We start from the raw sequence: 18,560 nt of genomic DNA, 5'->3' as shown, positions 1-18,560 counted from the left end.
GGACTCCCGGCAGGTAACCTGCCTGCACGTCCCAGGCCCGTCCGTAGCTGCCCCAGCGCGTCCGTGGTCCTCCCCCATAGGACCCGCTTTCGGGCTGGGCTCACCTCCCCCAGCAGAACCCTGTTTTAGGCCGGGCTCACCTTCTTCGTCTCCTTGAGGCTGAGTCTCCAGCGCTGGGGCCGAGGCATCATCTGAATTCAGAACGGAAAAGATTTGCAAGGAGACTACAATTATGAGAGTAAGTTCAGTAAGTGTGTATACGGGATGGAAGCTGAGGGCTCGCATGCACCCCACACACCAGCCAAACCACCACCACCACCACCCCCGCCCCGGGGCGCACAGGGACGCGGGGCCCGGCAGGAGCCCGACCGAGACGGCACAGGGCGCCTGGGCGAGCAGCCACCTGACAGCTGCTGCAGGCTGCAAACCGGGCCCCAGGGGGAAGTGCTGGGATTCCCGTCCCTCAGAGCCAGAGTGGCTCAGGGCCTGTGAGGGAGAGACAAATGACCTAAGCAAGGGGCCATGGCAGTGGGAATGGGGGCTCACGTCAACAAAATCGGTGGGTTGGGGTGACCGGAGACAGAAGAGAGCTGGGGGGTGGACTGGGGTGGCTGGGGGAGCCCAATATCCCTGCTCTGCCCCCCCACCCCGTTTTGCCAGGGCAGGTATCTAAGGATCAGGCCCTGACTTGCTGCCCTGTGCACCCCTGCACTACCAGCCCCTCTGTCACCCCTGCGGGAGCCGGGGAGCAAGAGTCAACATCACAGAGCAGGACACGGGTGTGGGTGACGGAGCTGCTCTAATGCCATTTCTCTAGAGGCTGAGGCTGCAGTGGATAATCTTTAATTAGCAGAAAGACCGTGGTTCCCTGGAACGGCGTCAGGTTCTAGAGAGTTCCGAGCCATGGCGGGATGGCATGGAGGATGAGCTACGGGAAGTCTGCCCCCGGTAAGCGGGGCCCCCGTCAGGGACACAATCACAAGGCACTTTGTGGGGCTGTTTCTCGCTCGAGCTTGCTCATGTGAGCTCGTTATATAATAATTTGAGGATTAAAATACAATAAACAGTGCGGGAGATAAGGGCCAGCCACGAGGCTTATCTGTGATTCATGACTTTCCCAGATGTCTGGGGAATAAAAATGAAGTTTCTCATAAGTTCTTTTTGGGGGCAAACCAAAAGGCTTTTTCACAAAACTTCAACACTGAACAATCTTTTGAAAAAAGGCTTGCTCTCTGTCAGAACGCTGACAAAATGTAATGTCGCCTGTTCGAGAAACTCAAGTTCTAACACTGGAACAGTAACTGTGAACCGTTGAAGATCGTGTAATCCCTTCCAGAAACTACGATGAAACGGGGAGCATATCTACAGCAACCACACACGTTATGAGTGCTGTACATTTTCACCGAGGCCTGGACACATCACCTCTGTGGGGCCACCGGCCCATTCCCCGAATCACTGGCAGCCTGAAAACTCAGACTGGCCCACTCACGGCGACCCAGTGACCACCCGTAGGCCTTCCCTCACCCCCCACCAACGCCAGGGGCCCTTCCTGTCAGCGTGACCCTGCTCACATCACTGGCCATGCTCTGGTCCCTTGTAGACTTCTGTCCCAACATAACAAACACGTGGGCACCTACTGAACTCGGCCTTGAGAAAATGAAACAAAACCACGGGCAGCTGTGTGCTTTTTGTTTTTCCCACTAGAGTTTGTAACGTCTCGTTTTTATCCATAAGCCAGTTCTGTTGCCTAATCTCAGGTATTTTCTCTTGTCGTGTGCACGTCCAGAGATCAAGAGGCTTCAGTAGAAGGAATATATTCCTGCCCTACGTGAACTTCTGTGCCCACGTACCAATTCCCTAGGGATTTTTGTTTCACTTTTACAGGGGATTCAACGTGCGTTGCAAGGAACAGGTTTAGGAAACACCTTCTGAAATAGCGCTTCCTTTCCTTTCCTCCTCCCCTGAGCACCGGATAGATTTTCGCAATCATAAATACTGCCCCTTCCTGTTCTCTAAAAAATACCGATACGCCCACCTCAGGATCTTACAGACTCAAATCCAAGCCATTCATCTAACATTCTAGGCGACTTTATCCCCTTTTCCAAACGTAAACTCTCGCTCCAGCCAGTGTTCTATGGCTGCCCATCACGTCTCTCCCCTATTTCCCTCAACTACGAGGTTCTTCTGTTCTACGTTATGCCTGCCCCCTCTCCCACCCCCTCTGTGGCCACCAGCACCTCCCCTTTCATGAGCCCACTCGTGTGCCAATCGGTGCCTGTCCCAAGCGTGCACCCGAGGTGCCCCCAGCTCTACCATCCCGCCAGGGCAGCCACGGTGCCCACCGTAGTCTCAGGACACACTGAAGGCAACGTACTTGACTGGAACTCAGCTCTATCCGGCTTTATGCCCCTTTCTTTACCACCGGTTCCTATACTATAACCTACATCAGAAAAAAAGAGTTGCCTACAATGGTGGTACTAAAACCTTTTCTTTTTTTCAATTTTGTCTTGAAAATGACTTCTGACTTTAAAGGTCGATGTAACACAAAGAGAAAAAAAAAGTGTCACTGGGTCTAAAGGATGATGGCTGTGGGAAGGGCGAAGGTGGGGCTCCTGCAAGGTCACGGTGGGCGCGCTGTAGTTTGCGCAAGACGAACCCGGCTGCTACGGAAATGGCTCGCTGCTCTACCTGGCTCTTGTCGCTACCGGTCCCAGGGGAGGCGACTGTCACAATGGGGAGAAGCATTCCTCTTTCTCATGAGGAAGAGTTGAGACTCTTTCTCGGTGGCCCTCAGCATTACACTCCCGAATTACACGGGGAACCCAAACACCACGCATGAGCCTCTCCCCAGGCAGAGACTGTGGCACCGAGCAGCATGGACAGGTGGCCCCGACACAAGCCACGTCGGAAGGGTCCTCCCGGGGGCATATGTGGGTTACGTGCCCCGCACCTACAGGACCCTGGAGGTCCAAAGGCAGGAATGACACAGTGCGTTGAGTGAATATGTAATGAACCCTGTCAGCTCTCGTATCGTTTAGTCCATATTTAAATTTTAACTTGAGGAGCTATTTTAGGGCATAGACTGAATTAGCTTTAATATACTATCATCATCAAAATTTATTTTAAGATAGTTACCTGTTTTTCCTGTGCCTTCCCGTTGGGGTAACTTTTCATTTATGGAACCTAAGGGGGGAAAGAAGGAAGAAATTATCGTTGGCTCCCAAGTGCCCATCCACAGTTGTTACACAACGCTTCCTTCCATTTCCAATGGTTCACCGTGCTTGTCACTTTCTCATTAGGCTGCACAAGCCACCTAGTACCCAGAGGTGACCACGTCATCTGCCGTCACAAGCCCTAAGCTAGTAAACCAAAGATTAGTTCCTACTCCTGTTGCTAACTAGTCGGCCACGTGCCTGAGACCCACACTCTTTAATATACAACACGTCAGTCTCTTCACTTGAAAGACGTCATCATCCCCTTCACATACATCACCACGTTGGGGCAGCAGAATGAATTAGAATTAAAAAGGAAACATTTTTAAAGCAATAAAAGTTATGCAACCGAAGATACTTGAAACCCTGGTTTCGGCTGGATTTCGTTCCATAGGAAAGAAAGTTGAGGAGCCATCTTAGATTGTAGAAGAATGCAGGAAAATTCAGAGCTGACCGAGTAATTCGCGGAGTGTTTGTGATGTCTCTGATACACCGAGAGATCCGTGAGAGAGATGGGCGGCCCTGTGCTCTCTTCCTGGCAGCTTGACACAGCACAAGCACGACTTCCTCCCGCACCATTACAATGCCCTCCCCCAAAGGAATAAAACAAAAAACTGTGCTCAGGACGAATTTGGAGTCTACCTGCTGGTGGGGTGAGGACAGTCGGTGCAGGACTCACCGAGGACTGCCAGAGTCACACGCTGGGCTGCGTACCTAGGGCGGACATCACAGACACAGACGCGAGACCCATCGCTGGTCTTACAATCTTGAATGTGACCTTGACGTACAAACCATCACTTATACTAAAGATGTAAACCGTATGGTGTTTTGAGACTATTTACCCTGTCTCTTGGGCCATGACGGTAATATAGTAGGAGACGTCCAAGCAGGTCATTGTAGGAAAGTATCTCACGGGACAGGCGTTAACGCAACCTCGCAGATACCGCTGGTTCCCTGGAAGCCGGACGGAAGTCAGCAGGTTTACCGCAAGGGACAACGGGCGGTCACGATAAGCACTTCTCGAGCACCGCCAACCTCAGGGAAGCCCACCGGGTCTGCCGCAAGTGCGCCCCGTCGGCCCCCAGCTCCGGAGGAGACACGCTTCTTCCTCCAGCCCTGATTCTGTGAAATAACGGAGTCATGTGCATTTGGAAGCTTTGCTCTCCAGGCGACAGAAAGGACCTTGTTCTCCGTAGGACGTCAGGACTGCTTACGGACGACCACGCCGGGTTACCGCCCTCCCGCCATTTGGGGAAAAGGTACATGGTTTCCAGGCTTCAAAACACAGGATTCTGCTTTTGGCAAGACTCCCCGGGATATAAAAGGGGCCCACGGCGTGGCCTCATCCTCAAGCCTTTGGGGCCTGCCTTTCTTCGATTTCTCAAGGAGCTTAACTGTCTTTCCTCCTCAGCTTACTGTTATCATGTGTTTCTGCAATGAGTCAAAAAATGTTTTCTACTTTTGCCTGAAAATGGTAGTGTTCCAGTAATATGTCCGAATATTTAGGCGTTAACATTTTGAGCTACATGTGAATATCCTCCGTAATTATCCGACGCCCCGCGCGAGAGGGCTTCTCCACAGCGTTGAGGACAGTATTTTGTAACGCAACCATCGAGGACCATAAGTTGTGGATTCACAGTCGGCTGAGAGGCCTCGGGAAAGGTCTCCCTCCGCCCGCAGGCCTGCTTTCTCCCAGACCAACCTCTGCCAGGCTTGCTCACCAGCCCCTGCACCAGTCCACGCAAAGATAATTCCGTCCTGTTCTCAGTACGTAAGAAATGATTTTAAAGCACAGTCCAGTGTCGCTGCGGTCCCAATCACCGCACCTTCCGAATGCCTCTGGACAAAAATCTCCCCAAGCTTCACCGCCTTCCCTGACATCCCGTCCCCAAGGGTGTGGAAAACGGCCAAGCACCGCTCTCCACGCAGCAACACCGCTATGCTGAGTCCAATCCATGAAGCCAGAACCAGAAAGCAGCTCTTATCTGTCATTACAGCCCTCCAGAGATAAGGACTTGCTGGAGAATTCCCGAGGGCGTGGGACCGACGAAACTCTAAGACGTGGGCGCAGGAAGGGGTTTTGAAACGGGGGGCTCGGAGAGAGCGAACAGCTTCCTAAACCACGAGCTGCTCGGCTGAACCTTCGAGGCCTGATCACTGCTCACGGTCACAAAGACTGCCCTCACATTCACGTTCCAGAGGACACAGTTGAATTCCCTCCGTTTGTGTGATCTCATCCCCTTTCAATGCTATTTTGCTTTTTCTCTTACTGTTCAGTTTTGTTGGGAGATCACTGGCATACGGCACTATATCGATCCAAGGCACACATCACAAGGACAGGGCTTACCTGCCTTGTGGACTGAACGGCAAGGTAAGTTTGACATCGTCGTTTCCTACAGATACAAATCATTTGATGCTATTTGAAAAGAGGTGGCTCTCTCTCTCTCCTCCCTGTGCCCCCCCCCAAAATAAATAGATACGCTTAAAAAGATATTTTAAAAGAGGTGGCTTTTTCCGCAATCAGGGTACACGTCACTGGTGGAGGAAACCACAAAAACGATGCAGGGAGCACGATATCTATGGCATAAGGGGAACAACGTGAGGCCCGTCATTCTGGGCGCCCGGTTCCAATGCAGCTGCCCTCGGGAGTACCGACCCGTTGCCAGAGCGGCCCTGATGGAGGGTGCCGTGTTCTGCTGAGAGCAAGTGCCCTCAGCAAACTCCTTCCCCAGCGCCAACCGCTCCTTAGAAACCGCGAAGGAGGCGGGGGCTGGGTGCACGGCTCCGGCGGAAGGGAGAGGTTCCCGAGGTCAGCCCGCGGCGGGCCAGCTCGTGTCCAGCAGGCAGGGCGCGGGGCTCCTTCAGGGCCCAGGTGAACAAGCCACGCTGATTTACCCCTCGCTGGAAACTGCACATCCAGGGACAGATTTACAACATCAGAAACAGAGAGCGAGAGAGAATGGGAAAAAGAAAGGGAGAAAAGGAGCAGAGGAAGGGCAGGCCCCACTCCTCCTGTACTTTGCGGACACGCATCTCGGCTTGGACACCCGCTCACCCATCTCTGCCGTGAGTCTGAGAATCCAGCCGATGCCGAGCTCTCTCGAAGCAGAGGCCCAGAGGCCCTGCGCCCAGAGACGGGCCCCTGCGTCCCACCAGCCCCTCCTCCATCCGGCGAAAACCAGCGGGCTTTGCTCAGGGGCCGCCCGGCTGCTTCTGCCCTCCCGCCCCGAACGGACACCACGCGGTGCAGGGAGGAGGCGGAACCGGGGCCAGAGAACAACCCTGCCAGCTGCCGGCCCCGCCACCTGCTCAGGCGGCTTCCCCGTCCCGACCTCGGCTCCCTCATCCGCAACATGGGCAGCATCGGGGGCCCCCCCCCGCCCCCTCCCGGTTGAGCAAAGACGGGACACCAACAGGCGACAGGCACACGGGGAACGCTCGCTCCGTCGCCTGCCTGGTGCCTGGTGCCCACGCCACTGGGGCCTCTGTCTTCACACAGGAGGCTTTCATCTGCGGAGGGTGACACGGCCCGTGCGCCCCAGCGGGCCCCGTGGCCTCCCCTCAGAGCAGGTGGTCAGGCCGGGCACGCTCTCGTGTGTTGCTAGACAAACAACAGGAGAGACGCAGCCCTGAAAGGTTTCGTCTACTTTGGGGAGACAAGGGCTAACTGGAAATTGCTGGAATAAAGTACACGGCAGTTGTGTGCACGGCTAATCAACACAGTTCCTGCCGTGTGCTTCTCGTTGCTCTAAGTACGCGACACGCGAAGTCACTTAACGCTGACAAGAGCCCTATAAAGTAGGTCTCATCGTGATGCCATTATACAGATGAGGAGACTGAGATCTGGGCGGGTGTCTCACGGGCCCGAGTCACGTAGCAGCATCCATGTGTGCGCCGTGAGCCCTGGGGGTGCTGAGTGGAGGCAGGAAGGGGTGAACAGGCCCTGGCAGAGGAGGCAGTGGGGGGTGGGGGGGTGAGAGGCGGGCTGGCAGTGAGTGGGGACACGGCGTGTCCAAGGGGACGCCTGGGTCCTCGAGTGCACCCCGCAGGCTTCTGGTCCCCATCACTCTGTGCACGTCCCCCAGGCAGGGACTCTCCTGTCGCCTCGGCCTCCACAGAGCCTAGTGGAAGAGCCTGGGTTAAGAGGCAGCCTGCATGGGACTGTGAGGGCAGACGAAACCCTGCCGGCTCCAGACCTCCTGCCCTCAGACCCGCTGACCTGGCGCTGAACGGGCCGGGGGTGGAGAGCGGGGGCAGGGAGGCCGTGCGTCAGATGCAGGGGGTGCCGAGGCCCAGGACGGAAACCCACACTGGCATCAGAGAGCTCAGAAACCCGCCAGCCCCACATCGCGCTTCCGTCAAAGGTCCGCCCTACAGAGGGCGCCAGGCGTAGACACGTGGCTGAGCCAAGGTGCAGGGGCGGGGGGGGGGGGGGCCGCCTGCCCCCAACTGTTAGTAAACCCGTAGAGCAGGGCCCCTGCCCGCATTCCCTCCTCGGGTCGCTGGGACACCCGACCCCATTAACGCCAGCGTCAGGGCTGAGACACTGGACGGTCCAGAGACAACATGACCTTCATGATCGTTCCATGAGTTTGCAGAGCACTGGCAGGCAGCCCCCAGGCCCGCGTGCTGCCCTCCCTGGCAGGACCCCGTGCCGATCAGTGTGTTCCTGGCTCCCGCCCCACGGGACCTGCTTCGGGGAGCGTGGCTGCTCGTCCTCACGGCAGTGGCTGATCCGGTTTAAAACCAGCCCCACTATGACACTGCCTGGGTGTTGGCAGGTGGTGCAGGAGCCGCTTAGCGAATCCCTCGTCTTTCCTGGATGTAAGACTAGATGTCATATACCCACTGCGCGCAGAACGAAACAGCGGGAAGATCACCTGACACGAGATGGCGATGGTTTTCCACACACGACTTCAACGACCACAGACTTTTGGTACGTGCCTGAGGAACCAGGCTTTAGAGTAACCGCAGAGAGAAACGCAGAGCTTTCTGCATTTTTTTTTTTTTTGCTTTTTTTTTTGCTTTCTGCATTTTTAGCCCCTGCCTCAGTTTGCCCTTCCTATGGACTTCCAGGTCCCATGGGTGACCGGGAGTGCAATGTTCACAATCAGGGCTCGCTTCCAACGGGCGAAGGTGACTCGCTCCCCCCGGATCTTCCCGGGTTTCCTTGCAGGTGAGACCACACCACCTGTAGTACGACGCAGCCCTGAACCCCACCGGCCCCCGAGAGGGCGGCGAGCGCTAACCTAACGCAGGTTTTCGTGAGGCTGGGCCCCTGGGGAGGCCAGCAAGGGAGCCCCTCTGTCTGCAGCAGCCGCCCCCGGGCCCAGGACGGAGACGCCTGCGGGCCTCGGTCCCGGTGGACAGCGGGGGGGGGGGGGGGGGGGGGGTGCGGGAGCCGTGACGAGAGTGAGCCCTGTCCCCTCCAGGCTGACAGAGCCACGAGTCTTTTCTGAGCGCCTCAGATGCAGAAAGGGCCTGGTCCGCCACACTCCTCGTCCCCAAAACCTTGGGCAAGGACAGGTCGAGTGGCCCCTAACCAGCCCCCACCCCCACCAGCCATCCTTTAAGGTTGGGCCATGCCCAGCAGGTGGGGGTGGCCCGGGGACAGTGCTGGGCAGACGGAAAGCAGAAATGAGCTACATTTGGGGCCCTGCGCCCTGTCCCCCGGCACAACACGAACCCCTGCGCCCTGTCCCCCGGCACAACACAAACCCGATGGCCCAGGAGAGCAGCATTGGTCACCCTGGGCTACAAGGGCCCCTCTGGGCCATAGCCATGCCAGTCGGTGGTCACTGGTGGCCAGAGGGCCAGGTGACAGCTCCGAGCCTCCCTGGGACTCGCCCTGCGGGACAGAGTGCAGGTGGCGCTGGGGTGGCCTTCCTGGGCCTCGTCTCCTGTGCGGCGAGGCCAGTCCGGACTCCCGCGTGCAGGAGCGTCAGAGACCAGGAACACTCTGAATGTGCCGTCTGCCAGGCTGAGCGCCGACGGTCCCGCAGCTGAGAGCTTCCTTCTCTGCGACGGCAGAGGAGGGGTATGTAAGTCTTTCTTCATGCAGCCCGAGAGAATCTTTCTGGATTTATCTTCCGTTGGCGTCCCTGTAATGCCTGTGATGTCTGTTTCCTATGCCTCCGTGTATGCTCTGGAGTCTCAATTTCACGCACATCAGCGGGTACATCGCTGGCACAGAGCCCAGCGGCATCGTGGACGGCTTCCCGGCACGGGAGCTCGGCCGCCGCACACACAGGTGCCATAAAAATAAGTTCTACTTGTTCAAAAAAATTCAAAAGAAAACACACATCCTTGTTTGTTTTTGCATAGAATGTCTCTGGAAGGACACAGCCACTGGGGGTGGGACGCAGACCTCGGGACCATCACCCTGACAGGACCTCTTGATTTCTTTCACAGTTTTAGTAAATATTAGAAAACACGACAGAACAGCCATTGAGGCACAGGTGTGGAAAAGGACACCCTAAAGTGCTAAAGTCGTGAGAGTCTCAATTACAAACTAGCCACCATATCAAATGTACAGTCAAGTACAACAATCGAGCAGACTGTAACACAAAAATAAAAACGCGATGGGGCACCTGGGGGGCTCAGTCGGTTGAGCGTCCATCCGACTCTTGATTTTGGCTCGGGTCACGATCTCACGGTTCGTGAGTTCCCGCCCCACCTCGGGCTCCGTGCTGACAGTGCGGAGCCTGCTTGGGATTCTCTCTCCCTCTCTCTGTGTCCCTCCCCCACTGTGTTCTCCCTCTCTCTTTTTCTCTCAACATAAGTACATAAACATGTTTTAAAAAATAAATTAAAAATGCAAGCATCAGATACCTGAAAGCCCTCTTTTTTCCCCAAAAGGAAAATTAACAGCAAAAGCATGAAGTATTTTTCCAAGAAGGAAAAGTAACCACAATAAAATACCATCAGCACGTAGTTGAATAATTCAATACCAAGTCCAAATTCACAAGGAACGGGTGAGCAGACCCAAGGCAGGGCCCTGAGAGGCCCCCAGCGGGGACGGGCAGCAGCCAGCCAGGCCCCCGCGGCCACCGGGACTCCGCACGAGGGGCCGGGCCGCGGCCGCTGCTGCCCAGAGCCCACCGACCCACAGGTCCTCAGACTGAGTCTCAGGCAGCCTGCGGAGTCCTGTTTGGTGTAAAAACCACACCACGTGACCCTCTCCTTGAATAGTTGGCTTCGTTTTTTAAAGAGAATTTCAGCATCAATCCACTACCTTCAGAAAGTTTATCAGAACGTTCACGTACCTTGTGTCGGCTGTATCCCATGACCACTTGCACCTCACCAGGGATGTAAAACAAATTTCCTCAACGCTTCAAACCGGTCACAGGGGTCCCCGACGATTTGTATTTTTCTCTGAAACACATCTTGGTGAGTGGCGTCTACACAGCAGCCCGGCAGCCCAGGGGGGCCGGCTGGTTTTCACGCCACGGCAGGGCGCGCTCCCTCCGGGTGTACCTTCCCCTCTGTTAAAGCCGTCTGTGCATACGGTCCCTTGCCAGTGTGCACCGAAACATTCTGTTTTGCTATCATTTTTGGGGAAGAGGATTGTTAAGCCTTAAGAAAAGGCCATTTTGAGGGGGGGAAAGGGGGCTCCTTCTGATCGGTGACCTTTCCAATTCACACAAAGCAGCTTTGAACTTGCATTTCCGCACCTTTCATAAAGAAACGCTTCAGAGACGTTAGCAGCCAGCTGCAGCTGTTGATTTCAGTATTTGGAAACTCGGTCGTGCTGGATATTTCCTTCAAATTCCTCAGCTGCGCAGGGTCCTTAACTTAGTGCCAGGGAAATTCATTAGTGAAAAACGAACAATTAGCTTCTATGAACGTAGTGCAAATTTTCAGAAATGATCAGCACAGTCACAGAAACGTGAATTTCCTCCACTCCAGGCAGAGGCCAGAACGGCAGGCGTTGTGGACAAACGGGGGGACCGCAGACCCGCCTGCCATGTATCACGTAGACACACCGAGGGGCTCCACGGAACCCCACGTCCTCTTCGCAAACCCAAACGTGTAAGCTGCCCAGGTAAGTAATCGGAACGTGTGAGTGCCGTCGGCCCCAGGAAAGGACCATGAACTTACTCCTTCCCGTCCGGGGAAAAGCAAAGCCTCGGATAATTGCCACGGAGGGAGAGATGACACTTGTCACAAAACTTGCCAGGAAATAATCAGGGCCGGAGAGGTGGCTTTCTGTCCCACGCCACAAGAAGGCGCTGGGACATGGGGTGTGGCGACGTCAGGTGGAACAGGATCTCCGTCCTGCACTCGAGCACTCTCCCCATTAACCCACCCTGGTGCAAGACGGGGTGGGGCGGGCGGATCCCAGGAGGGCCTCAGTCACGGTTGCGGGACGTCTCCCCTCCGCGCCCCTGTATCCCCAACTCTGCAGCTGACTTCAAACACATACCTCAAGCTGAGCTACATACGAAGATTCTGGGGGTACTGAAATATGAAGAAATCGTGCACACAGGTTCAGCTTACAGGGTCTCAAACCACTTTGTACTCTTGCCGGGAATAAGCTCTTGGCCACGGGGCACAGTTACGGAAGGGACATGTGATTAAAAACCCTGAAGCTATTTCCAAATAATAGCGAATAGGCGAGCTACAGAAATCCTCCCTCGGAGAAAAGTCCTTTGTCTCTGACTCCTACCTGGCCCCCAGCAACGTTACTCTTCAAATCGTTAGAAGGAGGAAGAGAACACATCCTTACAGAATAAATACAAACCAGCGGTGTTCAGACGGAGACACGTTGACCTGGCCGCTCACCAGCACAGACGACGGGGGCCACGCTCAGCGCGTTCCCTGTCATTTCCTTCACCTCCGGAGCGTCCCCGTGCAGGGAAAGACCCTGTGCAGAAAGCCGTCTGCAGACCCAGGAGTCTCGATCAACAGGCCAAGGTGAGCTATAAATCCCCAAGCCATGAGTAAGGAACACCCGCCTTCCGGCAAGCAAGGCCTGGAGTGCACCTGGATGCAGCTCAAAGAGCAGCTTTTTGGTCCTCAATACTTCTCAAGGCCATATGCTGCCTGCCACGGACATTCACGCTCTCCGCACAAAGGGAGAGACCTCCCACCATCCTCCAGGCCTGCCTCCGGCGCAAGGATCAGCGAAGAGGAAAGCAAGAAGCAGGAACCATCTAGAACAAACGGTGGGAACAAGACCGTTCCACTCCCTTTTTATGCCAGACTTTCCCAGAATGATCTCTCCCTCACCTGTCCACCCCTGCCGTGTGCCTGCAGCTCCTGGCCCGAGACCGCGTGTCTGCAGAGACCTCAACGCCACACGCACCTTACCTGGCAAATCCTCAACAACAGATAAATTAGTCAGCGATAACAATGAACGGACTCCTCGGGAGAAAGGTACGGCTGGACGTGCCCCGTGAGCCCTAGGCTACGGGTCACGCACACTACGATTTACTAAAGCGGAATGTTAGTACTGCGTTAGGGGTTCGCCAGGTTCAATAATCCAGTCATCGGGAAGGGGTGCCAACTGGGCAGAAGGGCCGGGGCCACCGCATCCCCTGAAGCCTCTGCCTCTCACAGCCTGAGCGCCGCTCACCCGGCGGCCGTGGCTGGAAACACCAAGCAGACCGCCCACTAGCTGTGACAATCTGAGTGGCGTCCTCACCCCAAGGGACCATCCTTGACCAGAGCTGGTTATAGACGGCAGGTCTGCAGAAGTAACACCGAGGTGTTAATGTGGTTGGGGGGCCGCAAGTAGCCTCCTGCCCTCCGAGAACCTTCGACAGAACCTCCACGTGGCCGTGGATTTCCAACAGGGACTTACACACATTCTCAGCAAGGCGTTCAAGGCCCATGGACTGACATTATTGCACGTGGCCGAAAATGTGGGCTATGGAGGCAGAAAGACAGATTTAAGTCCTAGCTCTGTCCCTTAAAGCACGGAGGCCTTGGGCACAGTCCTCACCTGTAACATAGAAGATAAGCCCACCTCCCACCCAGGCGGCTGTGACGCCCAACACACGGCGGGGCCCCACGAGCGGCGGCCACCAGGCCTGCCACTCCCCAGAACATCGCGGAGGGCAGACGCTGAGGCCATTCGGCCCCAAATCCTCATCCACACCTGTCCCAGCCTCCCTTCCCGCCTCGGAGCGGCCGTCCTCACAGGGCTCCCGAGGCATCTAAACCCCCGCCCTTTCCCCCCGGGAAAATCCTCCGGGAGATGTGTGACCTCACGAGGAATTTAACGCACTTTAACTTTCCGCACCTTTTTAAGTCCGTGAAATCCTGCACTCGTGCCTGAAAGAACATAAACACACCGGCAGAGCACGATGGACTGTTGTCAAAGACGCAGAGAAACAGCTTCCGGGGCAGGAGAGAGTCCCCACGTCCAACCCCCTTTCCAGTCAACACCCCTCTCTGCACCTGTAGTCACCGTCCTGGCGGTGTGATCACCCCTTCCTCGTCTGCCTCTGCGGCTTCCCACCCAAAGAGGCTTCTCGAAGTGCCAGGGGTGAGTTTTGTCTGGTGTTGCATTTTAAATGGACCCGTGTGTCCTGTGTTTCGGTGCGTCCACTGGGGACCACGCTGGAGCCCCATGTCGGCACGACCCGAGCGAACCACGACAGGAACCACGGACATCCAGCCACTGCCCGGATTTGGTGGTTACGGCAAATGCTGCTGCGGACGTCCTGGTGCCAGTCTCTGTCCTGCCGCAGACGTGAGTGCTTTCCTCCGTAGCCGCTCTGCGTCCTGCTGCCCGCACGGGAAGGGCGCGTGGGTTCTGCACCGGTGGCTCCGGCAGCCGTGGGAGGTTCTGTGGTTCCACGGCCTCGCGGGCACGTCACGGATCGCTTTTTCTTGGCGGCTAACGGAGTGGTGTGTGGGGACCCGACTGTAACATTCACGTGCGTTTCCCTGCTGTGTGAGTCTCAACCCCGTCTCCCGTTCGCTGGCCATTAGCTTCCCTCCTTTATAACGTGCTGCCTGCTTAAGGCTTTGGACCCCTTTTGGCTAGAGTCGTCTCATTTTTCTTATCCATTAACAGGAGCCTGGGTATTCTGTATTAATGGCTTAAAAATACATGTTTATGGAATATGTTTCTTTCGAAGGTCCTCCTGGGAGAAGGGAGGAGGAGGATCGGGGGCAGGGGCTCTCGTGTGCCGCTGAATCCTCGCCAACACGCGGATGTCTGCCTCCCTCCGCTGCGGCCTGCCTCCGTGGTTGCGCGTGTTCACGACAAACACACACACGTGCACGTTCTAAGTGACAGGCACTCTTTGTGGCTACGTTTTAAATCTCTTCTCCCAGTGTTTACATTTTTATAGCATGAACTTACAGGATAAGCCTGGTGTGAACTCCAGGGCGAAATGTAACTGTTGAACACTGAGGCTAACCCAGTTTTAGTAAACCGGGCGGAGGCCAAGGCCATCGTTCACAGCCGTGGCTAAGGGACCCTAGCCACGAGGCACACCAGCTACGAGACCAGTGGAGAGAGGGGGATACACGCGGAGAGGGAGTCCCTGGCTGTGTGCACATGAAAGCTCAGCCCTCCGTGGTGCGTGTCAGTGTCACGGCCCCATGCAGAGCGCCGCCCTATCGCCCTGCCGTGCTGCATGACCTGGGAGGCTCTGTCAGCATCTGGGAAGAAGTTAAGCCACGCTGTGGAAGAGTCCGTCATAAACTGTCCACGTGTGTGTGTGTGTGTGTGTGTGTGTGTGTGTGTGTGACTGAGTGTGACTGGGCATCACGTGTGTGGGCGTCAGCTCCCGCATCCGGAAGCTCCCTGGTCTGACTTTCTCAACAATCCCCACGACCTGCAGAGCTTCTGAGCACAACACCTGCTCTCCACGTTCACGTTTGTGCAGAATAAGAGTGCGGCTATGGCAGGGGGCTGACGGGCCTTTTCCGCAGCTGCCTGGAAGTTACTCAACGCACCAGCGGCAGCAGCAGGCGTGAGGCCACTGGCCTCACTGGCCACTGGCCAGGCCCCCTGAGGTCACAGCCCCAACCCCGGGGAAGTGGAAAGGGATGCTCACCTGCAGAGAGAGGGTCTGAGAGGACAGCCGGCCCCGTCCTCACCCCAACTCTGCCCTGAAACACGGGGCTTTTCCTGCGGTTCCCACACAACACACACCGGACTTCTGAGCAGACTGTTGTCCATCATCCATCCCGTGGACCAGAAAACCCACACGGGCACTGAGAAAACGGAGCATATCTATAGAGTCAAATTATAATTACCGATGCCTGCCTGGAAAAATACGTCAGCGCCCAGTACAGCGGTTTGATTCCAAAAACAAAGGGCTGTTTGGAGAATGTAAGAAATTCAGCCGATTCTGTACATAAAGACCTTCCCGATAAAGATCTTTCAGACGCAGCTTAATTTTTCAAACGGTACCACTAAAATCACAGACAACGGGCATCCCCTGGCTTTCTCCTTTGTATGATGAGGCTCAGTGCAAGCCGGTGCCACACGCCGGAGGTGAAGTAAGTCTGTGAAAGTACGTCCCAGAGCGAGGGACACACACGGAGGCCGACCGTGTGCGTTCATCCCCCCCTTACACCACGAGTCTGCACAAGAATTATTAGGTGCAAATGTTAGCTCGCTAAAAATATTTGTCAGCAATTTTTAGCTCTCGGATAACAAAATAGTTATTTGAAATAAATATATTTTAATTTCACGTTATGCACACCCCGTGGCTTTTAAGCGATGACCAGTCACTGGAAATATTAGGTTTCGCGTCGCTGTTAATTACAGACGTCATCAGGCTGCAGCGGTTATGAGTTCTGGCCTGTGCCTTCGCTGCTGGTGTAAGCGTCTGAATCATGAGCAGAATTCCTAATTAGAAGATGCCTGACCTTTAAATAAAAAAATGAGTCTAGAAGTACATCCTGAACGCAAACGTTTCAATATTTCACATGAAAACTCAGGACTAGGCTCTGTCCTTTATTATCACCGCGGCTACGTTCTACTAGTCTAATCTAGGGACCGTGATGCAAAGGTCATGGGGCCCCTTCACAGATGCGCCGATAGGTCCTCTCGGCCAATTAATCACAACTCAAGGGGCGAGTGGGTGGCTCAGTCGGTTAAGCCTCAGACTTATGGTCTCACAGTTCGAGCCCCACGTCGGGCTCTGTGCTGACAGCTCGGAGCCTGGAGCCCGCTTCGGATTCTGTGTCTCCCTCTCTCTCTGCCCCTCCCCTGCTTGCACTCTGTCTCTCTCAAAAATAAATAAACATTAAAAAAAATTCTTTTTAAATCACAACTCAAGCTGAAAAACATTCTCAAATAAAAATGACATGAATCATTTGTATCATTTTCGGTAAAATATTAGTGGAAAACGGACCATCCCGTAAGTTACTCTCCTGCCGGTAAGATTACCTTCGGTGCGTTAGCTCTCTTATGAGTAATAAAGCAACACAAATAAACCATCTGGGGACGGACCTGTGAAGAACGGTCCTCTTTCTCTTTGCAAACGTATACACATAAAACCAGAACTTTCCTTTTTCTTTTTTGCCAAAGAAAACACGTGGGGATTTGCACTGCTGACTACAGCCCTTGTGGTTGTTCCTAAAAGACTAAGAACCCTGAGTCGAAGAACCTACCAACCTTCAGACCAGGGCTTCGGCTGGGAAAGCCTCTTGAAACCGTTTTCGTCCTGTTTTAGGCTCTGTCGGCGACACGAGCCCAGCGCCCGCTAGCCCTCACCACCACCTACGCTGCATTTCTTCCGAACCGCGAGCACACAGGCGTGGAGGGTCAGGACGCGGCACGCGTAGGGCACCTACCGGGGCACCGGGGCGTCTTGTGGGCCACGGCCGTGCCACTGACGGGCCTCCCGTTGGGCGTGACGCACCAGCAGTATCCCGTGTAGCTGTGACACTGCACCTGCGGGACGGCAGGACGGGGTCAGCTCGCTGCCGTGCTCGAGGCAGCCCCACTAGGAGGCCACGTGCCTCTTACCTGGCTGCATCTGGACACAGCGGCAGACGGGCGGCCCCGGGACCCAGGGGTTTGTAGGCGACCCAGGCGCTTCTGCCGCTCACGCTGGCTCGCCACCTCTGAGACGGGCCCCAGCAGTCCCGAGACAGGCTCGGTGTCTCCCCACAGCGCCCAGACCACGATGAGGAGGGAGGGACGGCGTCCATCCCACCCCCGAGGTCTCCCCAGCATCCTGCCCACCTCCTGGCCCCGGGGTCTCCCCAGCACCCCACCTGCCCCCCTGGGTCTCCCCAGCATCCCTCCCACCTCCCCAACATCCCTGCCCCCCACCCGGGTATCCACAGCATCCCCCTGCCCCCCTGGGTCTCCCCAGCATCCTACCCACCTCCAAGCCCTGGGGTCTCCCCACCACCCCACCTGCTCCCCGGGTCTCCCCAGCATCCCTGCCCCCCACCCGGGAATCCACAGCATCCCACCTGCCCCCCTGGGTCTCCCCAGCATCCTGCCCACCTCCTAGCCCCAGGGTCTCCCCAGCATCCCTGCCCCCCACCCGGGTCTCCCCAGCATCCCACCTGCCTCCCTGGGTCTCCTCAGCCTCCCGCCCACCTCCCCTGCACCCCCAGGTCTCCCCAGCATCCCTGCCCCCCACCCGGGTCTCCCCAGCATCCCACCTGCCTCCCTGGGTCTCCTCAGCCTCCCGCCCACCTCCCCTGCACCCCCAGGTCTCCCCAGCATCCCTGCCCCCCACCCGGGTCTCCCCAGCATCCCACCTGCCTCCCTGGGTCTCCTCAGCCTCCCGCCCACCTCCCCTGCACCCCCAGGTCTCCCCAGCATCCCTGCCCCTCACCCGGGTCTCCACAGCATCCCTCTCAGCCCCGGCTCCTCCCCCCCCCTCCTCCATCCACACAGACATGCTCCAGAGAGGGCATCCCCTGCTGTCGGTGCCTCTGCCCACTTCTCCCCCGCTCCAGCCCCCTGCCAGGCCCCCGGAGGCCCAGTGATATAAAAGCACAGCGTTCATGTCACTATCGGACAGCAGATTGTTTGTTTCTCTGCGAAGGGCTGTGTTTGTTAGCCCCGCACTTCAGGGATTTTTGCCTTAACGGGGAACAGTGGTGTTGACAGCAAAGACTCGGCCACACGTAAGACAGAGAACTGGGTTATTTTCCCGACTGACTCTGACCAACAAGGTGGGAGGAAAGTCACAAACCCGCCTCGCGCCAGGGTCACCGGCGGCCTGCGCCTTCCCGCACCTGCCCCAGGCGTGGCAAACTAGGACTGCTTCCCACGGAAGGCCCGGGGTCAGTGGGGCCCGCTCGCCTCCCGGAAGGGCTGGGCCAGGCCAGCGCCCGGGGACAGCGGCCGGCGGCACGGCCCCGACGTGGGCACTTGCGCCGGGACGGGCGTGAGTGAGTGAGCTCACCAGG

General features: G+C 56.4%; 1 protein-coding gene across 5 annotated transcripts in view; it reads right to left on the bottom strand.

Moving 5' to 3' along the window:
* The window catches only part of SMOC2 (SPARC related modular calcium binding 2), a 163,157-nt gene that overhangs the window by 87,962 nt on the left and 56,635 nt on the right, over positions 1-18,560 (bottom strand). For 2 of the 5 annotated variants that reach the window (XM_043592780.1, XM_043592779.1), the window contains exons 4-6: positions 16,980-17,079; positions 3,136-3,183; positions 141-191 (exon numbers count right to left, since the gene is read on the bottom strand). In XM_043592780.1, the coding sequence (XP_043448715.1) occupies positions 141-191; positions 3,136-3,183; positions 16,980-17,079 (199 nt within the window). Of the gene's footprint in view, positions 1-140; positions 225-3,135; positions 3,184-16,979; positions 17,080-18,560 lie in introns of all 5 variants that reach the window. The other 3 variants (XM_043592776.1, XM_043592777.1, XM_043592781.1) reach the window with 2 other exon arrangements.

The sequence above is a fragment of the Prionailurus bengalensis genome, chromosome B2 (assembly GCF_016509475.1).
Source record: "Prionailurus bengalensis isolate Pbe53 chromosome B2, Fcat_Pben_1.1_paternal_pri, whole genome shotgun sequence".
NCBI classification, from domain to species: Eukaryota; Metazoa; Chordata; class Mammalia; order Carnivora; family Felidae; genus Prionailurus; species Prionailurus bengalensis.
The sequence above is the reverse complement of the archived record's forward strand: the minus strand, read 5'-3'. Positions and strand labels throughout refer to the sequence as shown.